General features: G+C 36.1%; 1 protein-coding gene across 1 annotated transcript; it reads right to left on the bottom strand.

Moving 5' to 3' along the window:
• Window positions 1-6,168: 6,168 nt before the first annotated feature.
• On the bottom strand, window positions 6,169-6,657 carry LOC120296149 (precursor of CEP9-like). The gene has a single exon (XM_039317813.1). The coding sequence runs from the start codon at window positions 6,655-6,657 to the stop codon at window positions 6,169-6,171; it is 489 nt and encodes a 162-aa protein (XP_039173747.1).
• Between the last annotated feature and the right edge of the window lie 2,246 nt (window positions 6,658-8,903).

The raw sequence follows: 8,903 nt of genomic DNA, 5'->3' as shown, positions 1-8,903 counted from the left end.
CAGAACAATTTGCAAGGTGTGGTTTAATTGATAATCTCTAAATCCTGAGCCAAAAATCCCTTGACACCTAATCAACTACAGCAACCCTGAAAGATTGGCAATAAAAAATAATTCAATCATGACAAAAAAAACATATAAATTTCATTTGTTTAGTATGGGGTCTTCCAAAACCCTTTAATGATTTTGCGCATGATGATTGACTTCATTTATCATAAAGAGTTGGAATAACATCCACTGAATACTAATTTTATGCATTTTGCCGATACTTTGGCTACAAAATGTCCATGAGTGTCTATAATTGTCCTTTTCAAGAAGAATTGAAGAAGTAAAAATGAAAGCATGGAGATGATAGAATTGTTGGCACATAAAAATACATTTTAGCTAAAGGCCAGTTTCTAAGTAAGGACATATTTCGAAAACAAAATATTATTATTGTTATTGTTGTTGTTGTTGTTGTTGTTGTTTTATATGTGTTGCCATTGATAAATTTTATAGCAAGCAACATGATCAGTTTACAATTCCAATTAAAGCCAAAATATGATGATTACTCGCAAAGGCGGGAGCAGTCATTGCTATTAGATATTCCGTCAGTATATGGTGAATAAGCAGTATGTATAAGTTGTAGTAGAGAGGAGAAGAAAGACACACGGATAGCATATTAGCCATCTCTGTTTTCCACGATTTCCTGATATCAACTTCACGAACCCAATATTGAGTGGTGATTATTTTCTCGATTGTCAGTCGTCTTTTCATGATGACTGTTATTGTTTGTTTCAAGTTCTTCGGAAAAGCTAGAGCTATCAAATTGGAAAGAATAGAACCTCTCAATTATCTCTGGGAGATATGGCTTTCCTCTAGGTTGAAATTAATATAGGGTTCCATTGTGCGAGGCGACATGAACATTAAATTAAGTTGTTTGTTTTATGCCCCATTCCACTGATTTAATTGCCCAAATGCCTCGCGAGAATGAATTGAGACCATGGGGGTAAAAAAGAAACACCGTGAAGCCATTGTTCACCTGTTTGGGAACGTAACAAAATGGTCCAATTTAAAGCAAAATCATGTCGCGCTACTTGATCAAACAAAAAACTAAAAAGCCATTGACCTACATGAAATGAGGAATACATTTACCTCGATTCAGTGCAAATGCAACAGTGAAAGTGAGCACAACCCAATTACTCAAGAAGATTAGCTTGAACATACTTCATTCTGGTTCCATTAAGCTTGCTTACTTGTTTGGCTGAAAAATTCTTTCTCAGTTTATATTGAACACAGAGAAAGATATGTTGTGTTTACGTCGCCAACATATAGTAATTCATCAGGTTTCCTGAAATAGGTAGAGTGGTAACCAAAGAACTACAATTGGTAACCAAAGAACTAAACTGGAAAGTTTCTTCATTACCGAAACAATTGGTAACCAAAGAACTACAACCAGTACTTGCATTATCCTTATTACGATGCATGTTCCATGTATATACACTATTACTAACACTCTTTACTCCAGCAGGAGCTAGAAAATATAACCTTGGTCATCACATGAACTATAAGACGCGCGCTGTGTGATATGTAGCAGAAGAGGATCATTTGGTGAGCAATGTCCTGTGAGTTGCACTGAACTTAACAAAACCCTAGTTATGAACCTCTTAGGACCTAAGCATGTCTTTAAACTATTTCTGTTATCGGAGTCAACCTCAACAGTAAAATGCAGTAATGACAAACCGCCGGGGGATTTGAACCAAATTAATGGGAACACCCCCCGGGCCACGTCCGATGCTCGGGCTGTGGCCTGGACACGTGGACCCTAGACTGTTCGGAGGCAATTGTTGTGAGTCTTGTGACGCCGCCCCAGCTTTGCGCGCAAGAGGATTTCGCCGACGTTCTCGATCAGGCAAAAGTAGAGCGTGAAGAGGTCAGGCATGTGTTGCGGAGGAAAAAGCGATGGGATTACGTACTTCTCAATTAAATGAATTGTTTTACAGCCTATGGAGAATCTGAATAGCTTCAGTACCTCTATTAATCTATTTGATTGAATAGCAGATTCAATTTAGTATGTAATTTATGTGCACCGAATAATTTTACATGAATAATTTCCCATGAACTGGCTATTGGCTATTATGATTAAATTTAAATTAAGCATGGGCAATCACGAAATTTCTTAAACGAAAATGTGAGCTTGAAAAGCAACCTCTGAGTTTGATATATATATATATATATATATATGTGCATATGTTGCGTCTATGCAAACTTAACATGTAAAAGATATTGCGCTTTATTATGAGATTTTTGAATTAATATAGAGCAATTATTGACGCATGTGTGTAAAAAGAGAAAATATTTCAAGATCGGAAATTTTTTTTCTTTAAGGTTTTCTATAAGATAAGAAAGATTGAAATTTAAAACTGGAATACGTTCGAAGTGAAGTAAAAAAAAATATTAATTCACCCTTGTCCAAGGATAAAATATTCATAACATAACTAACTGAGAATATTTTGGGAAAGAGCCAAAAATATTTGTGATCCCTTAAAAGTGTGAGATTGTCGTTGCGTTATACAATAATTAGATGACGGAATTAAGCAATCTTAAAATACAAAACTATACACTAATATAGCGAATGAAATTGTCATTGCTAAAAATGAAAAGTTATATATTAAGTGACTATTTTTCACTCTCTCGTCGTAATGTTTTATCTTACGCTGCTTTAGAATTGCAGCCAAGGAAAAATTTTCGAATTTCCTTTTTTTTTAATTATTTATTGTTATTCAACGAAAGAGCTTATCAATATCTCTAGTTAGAGTAGATCAAGACCTCATCTTTTAAATCTTGAAAAACTACTTATCCCAAGATGCAAATATTAACTAGTTATTATAGCAAACCATATCCTAATTCTTCTGCAAACATTTTATTTTAAGCAATCTATATATAGTTACGGTAGATGAATTGCAATTTGCTCTTTTCTAGTTTCTGCAATCAATCTCTCTAGCCTAGTAAGCTTACTGAAATTTTCCAGCATTCAAATTGGAAAAAAAAAAAAAAAAAAGGCAGAAAAGTTTGAGATTAGTTGAGTGGTTAAGGGTGGCTCAAAAGGGATACTTTCAAGTATATGTGGATGAAGAGGAGAAAGGTTATTCGGTCCCTTTGGCAGACTTAGATTGCAAGATCTTCCAAGTTTTGCTTAATAATTTTGAAGACCGGATCCAATTGAAGCATAGGCGCATCAAGCAACCATGCTCGCAGTGGTTGTTCCAGAGAGTGATCGATCTTGTCAAGGCGGAACATGAAAAAGCCAAATAAGAATGTTTTTGGAATATCCTAGAACTTTGATGAATTTTTTGTGTGGATGTAGAATATGAATACAATCCCCAATATATTTCATTTCCATTCCTTTCTTTTTGGTTATGTTATTCTATATATGTGGAAATTTATGGATACGTAACGAGTAATTTAGTTGATAGAAAAATTTATTTAGTATTTAGTATTTCTCGTGAAGGTTTTGTAGCTATATATTGTCCAGAGAGAATTTTCTCTTCCTAAAGTTTTTATTCGCCCACTTAAAATCTAATAATTTCTGTAGGTGATATGGGTTATTAATATTGGGTTTATCTTCAGTACATTGTGGTCTCATTATTCTTTTACGTGTACAACTCACTTTCATCAGCACTGATTTCAGCAAATAGCACTTCTTAGGAATTACCGAAGTAATTATCCAAATCGATAGACAATGACTAATGTCTTAAAAAGAAGAATTTAAAGGAAAAGCTATAGAATTTGCCGAAGTTCGGAAGTTATATTTCAATGTGAAAACACTATGTATCCTTAACCATCATATGATACAAAGCTTTAAAAAAAAAAAAAAAACAGCGGCCTAGCTTGTCCCTTGAGAAAAATTTCTTCATCGATCTCTCCCTCTACTTTATGTATGAACGAAACTAGATCATTTTGAGTCATTAGTATTTTTCCTTTATGAAAATTTATGCTTTTTTAAATAGTAGAAACCTAGATTTTAATCTTCAGTTATATATTTATTTATAAAATTTTGTGTTTTAGCATAGGACGACAAGCATAGCACATAGGTAATGTGATTGATTGATCCCAGCACCTCAGTTGTTCGACCAACACATAAAATACTTTTCTATAATCCAAGCACATGTTACTTCTATGTCCATGGATGACAGCTATTTGGTCAAATCCTGCTTTGCATATCAGAATCACAAGATAGGGGGAAACCAGATTAAATGAATGACTACTGCATTTCAACGACAATCCAAAGAACTCAACTTCGTTCGAACTAGTGGCTTTGGTTCTATGGCTCATATTATAAACTCGAAACCACTTTGTCTTAAGAAAACAGAACCCAGGTCCAAACCACCTTGTGGAGGTAGCAATTGCAATGAATAAAAACCCTCACACACTAGACGGGGAAAGTGAAAAGGAATAAAGGCCATGAAAGGGACTTACCTCAACGGTGCAAACCCCTTGCACCACGTACTCCCAAAATCTACATCGGCAAATCTTTTACTGAGGAATCATGAAATAGAGCAATTGCTTGTATCTATCGAGACTACACAGGCTGCCTAGTGTGTGTGGTTGAGGATGTCGACGGTCGAGGAGGTTATGTTCGAATTCCAGCAAAACAATTGTGACTTGACTCAAACAACAAGCCAATATGAAGATGTTGAAAATTGTTCTTAAAATTGAACCCATAAAGGAAACTCCATCCAAGTAGGCCTCCCAGCTTGTGTAGGCTTCCTATATTGGATCCAAATTTTTTCATTATATGAGGTAGATTTTCTTTGTGAAGAGCATCCAAGAGACGACTTCTTTGTGAATTACACTCTGAAGCAATCCAAGAGGAGCTTTAAGTATTCGAGTCAAGCAAAATCTTGTGGGTAAGATTTGTGAATTCTTTTGTGAGATTGGGAGATTGTTTCTTGAGGAGTTATGAGTGCTAAATATTGTGTGAATGTAATTGGGAGCTGGGGCACACTAAGTGTGTTTGAGTGTCTCGAGTGTTGTTGTAATCTCAATTTTATCACTTAATTTATAATAAAATCATGTGTTGCTTTCCCCTCTAAAGAATAGGTCCTACTGACCGAATCGCATAAATCGATTGTCTATTTTGTTTCCTTGTTTTGTTATCATTTGTTTTTAGAACGATGGTAAATAAGTTATTGGCCAACTATACGTGCAATAAGATGCACGATTAAGTTAAGTGTCCATATTCCAAACTTTCTGAACTCAAGTTAACAAACAATATTTGAGTAAACAAAAGCGTGCCTATAACCGGTGAGAGGGTGGCGGCTTGAGTAAAAGAGATGGTCATAAATAAAAAAAAAAATGGATGAGACCACTTTCCGAAGAAGGAAGGGCACTTAAAACTTACCATAGCCCATATAGGCTTTTCATGGAATTTGTTGGTCTAAGTTTGAGGTTAAGACTATCTATTTTGGGTTCGCTTTACTGTGTAAAGAGATTATGTATATGGTTAAAGCATCGCTCACAAGTTCAATTATTGTGCTTCCTTTTTTTCCTTCACATCATTTGGCTGCTATTATAATTCGGTTTGTTTTCTTGTCTATTATCACCAATTTGATTTGGATACATTCATGTTCTATCATACATTTGTAGGGCACTAGTTATATGCAAAGAGAACTCTGAAAGAATAGATGACGTAGGGCGTTTCAATATTTAAGTTCTTTTCAGAAACATATAAAAATTGGTACAGTATACCTTATGCAACTTCCAAGTCAAAAGTGGTCAATGTCGTTTTCTGTAGGAGGTTTAGCCATTTTTATGTTAAATCTCTGCCCATCATTCATGTGGTTATTTCCCATTTAAAATCTGAATATAACACAATAAACTTCCGTCTTAATACTTCTCCTGTTCTCAACATAACATTGGGGAAGATCGAGAAGAAAGTAGTACAACGGAAAACTGGAATATCATACAACATCCAACGTGTATGATAAAGCGAATAATTTCTAAACAAACCTCGTTATTTTTCATTAAATAATTATATAGTTCAATACCAAATTGACAGATATTTTTACACACACCAAGCAGAACCGTGTCCGGAGGAACTGAAGAATAAGATTTCGGGACATAAGACCTAACTGAAGCAGAATTGACTAGACTTACATAACACAGCTTTGACTTTCTATTTTGAAGTATTTAGGCTTTTGGTTCCTCATTCTGAAAATCATGGCCGACACTGGGGCTGTGACCCGGTCTTGTGCCTTCGAAATCATTTGGTTGACCCGCAACGATTAGCCTTTCCTCATCACCACTCGGAGCTTTCGGTCGAACAGCTTCCTTCTTTAAGCCATCGAAAGAATGGCCCAATCCGGGGCTGCTCCCAGGGGCTGTGGGGCGGAAATCATTCTTGTACACTGCTTCTGACTCGCCCAAACTGGCCGCCTGATCATGTGCTATAGGCGAAGGAACCATCTCCTCCCCCTCATCAAGATGATCATCGTTCGTAGGAGACTGACTCGGCGGGAGAAATTGCGATGCTTGTCTGTGCATTTGGTCATAATTAATTGCACGGAGTTCGTCCTCCCATGCCGATTTTATTGACCTTCCCTCAGAAGTTAGAATTGCATCGAACGCAATGAAGGTGAAAATGATCACAAATATTGATATGACTTGGAGATCAGCCATAGCCAGAGAAGTGTAGAAAAGGAAGTTTGATTTTCTACTTTGAAGCAAGCAATGAGAAGAAATAGGTAAGATAGAATATAGTCGACCGAATGAGAAGCACTTGAACTCCGCATTGCTATTTATAGGCCTGAGAAAGTGACTTTTGGAGAATCTTAACCACTGACCAATTACATATAAAACTATGTACGTGGACTTCATTTTGGTTCTTCTTCGTGGATGGTGATAATTGCCACTTCTAATACTTATGAAGACCCGAATGGACAGGAACTCGCGCCAACTTTGTTGATTTTAACATACCATTGTAAAATTTCCAACTAAAAATAGGCCACTGCTCGCTTCGACCTTTCGAATGTGGTGAAGAAAACTATTGTAGTTTTGAATCATGCATGTAAAATGACAACGACTGTTCTTGGTTGACCTCGTTTAATTGTTTCGAAAATTATTTTGAGTGCTTACATAGTAACCACAAAGTATGGCTAATAATTACCACCCTACCATGGAATTAGGTCGTGAGAAGGATACGTCAGGTTTAAGCACACGTTGAAATGATTTTGCGCACTGCTCTTCACTTGCCCTACTATCAAATGCTTCGTCTGACTTAATTAAGAGAAGAGTCATCGATGATATATTATGGATTGGGTGAGACATGACCGAGAAGATTTAATTTCACTTTTCTTCGAAGGTTTAAGAATACATTAATCCAATTAAAATGTTTGTGACTTGATTGATTTTCATATAGTAGGTTTAAAACTGATCGTGCAACTTTTCTCATGAACTTATTATATGTGTATCATAGCTGTTTTGATAATTTATTTAGAAATCTTGTTAAAGAGACCCTCCTGATAATAAGGAGGAAATATCAAGAGATGAAGGGCTTAGCATATAAATGACCATATGATGAGGCCACCACAATCCACATGCACCAAACATTTAGGGTTTCTCTTTACTCTCCACTAGGAGGAGAAGAGTGTAAATGTTGACGGCTCGTGTGCAAGCTTGTACCATTATCTTTGGTCGACAAATTAAAGTAAAATACCAAAGGTCTCTGTCCTTTGTTGTTTGACCCTTCAATCTCTCGATGGTTGTCACATTAAGCTTTTAAAATTGGTTTAGAATGTGCATGCTTAGCCGCCCAAAATGCACATTAGATTCTTTTGTTTCATTGCTAATAAAAAAAAAGGATCGTCTTGCCGAAATGTTTTTGAGACACCGATCAAGTATACTTAATTTAGTTTCTTAATGAGTGTGTCCCAAGAGTACATTTACAAAACTCATAAAAAAAAAAATTCTTGGTATACTAAAATTCATTTTTAAGTTGTGAGGCGATGATAGCATTTAAGTAAATGGGTGGTTCATATATAATATCCGACGAAACGCTGTCGCATCACTTTGTGTACTGTTTAGTAGACCATTCTTAGTAAATCTAGATTTATTCTAACAACAGAAAACTTCTCTAGCAGTGGTAATCGTGACTCAATATTCGCTTTAACCGGTTCGGGGAGTGAGTCATATTTAAAGGACATTTCACTAAGAAAATCTGTTCTAAATAACAATTTTTGTTCTAGAAATAAATTTTTCTACTTCTATTCCCCGGACGAATTTCTGAGCAAAAATACGTGTTTGATAACGATACGAAATTATTTCTGGAAAAAGCTTAATTTTTCCCAATTGCATTTTTTTACTTAAGCAAGCACTTCAAGGAAACAGCTTAATGTTGTCTGAATATGTTCATTTCAGAATATATCATGTAAGGGGATGGATATAAACAATTGTTAATACATAATGAGTTCTACAAAATTATGTTGTGATCTCATACGATCCTATGGGTTCGGTCTAATTCCATGGTCAACCGGGGTCCAACCGATTATTTATTGTAACGACCCGGGCCCACTGTGTGATAATGTCCGCTTTGGACACTAAGTCCTCACGGCTTTAAAACGCGTCACACAAATTAAGGGGCCCAAGCCATTATAAATTGGCCCTGGACTCCCTCCCTAAGCGATGTGGGACAAGAGGGAGAGGACCCCTTCCTTGCACACGTCCGGGGACCGAGGCGCGGACGCACCGCCATCCCTCCTCCCCGCGCACCGCCGCTCAGGCCGTCACATTTATTATTTCATTTTTTGTTTTCCTTAAAAGAACAAACATAATATTACAAATTACATACTCATCAACCACGCTACATTGAGCAACCAAACTATGAACACCAATATATATCAAACATAAATATAAGATAAGATAAAATA

This window comes from Eucalyptus grandis, chromosome 7, assembly GCF_016545825.1.
Source record: "Eucalyptus grandis isolate ANBG69807.140 chromosome 7, ASM1654582v1, whole genome shotgun sequence".
NCBI lineage: Eukaryota > Viridiplantae > Streptophyta > Magnoliopsida > Myrtales > Myrtaceae > Eucalyptus > Eucalyptus grandis.
The sequence above is the reverse complement of the archived record's forward strand: the minus strand, read 5'-3'. Positions and strand labels throughout refer to the sequence as shown.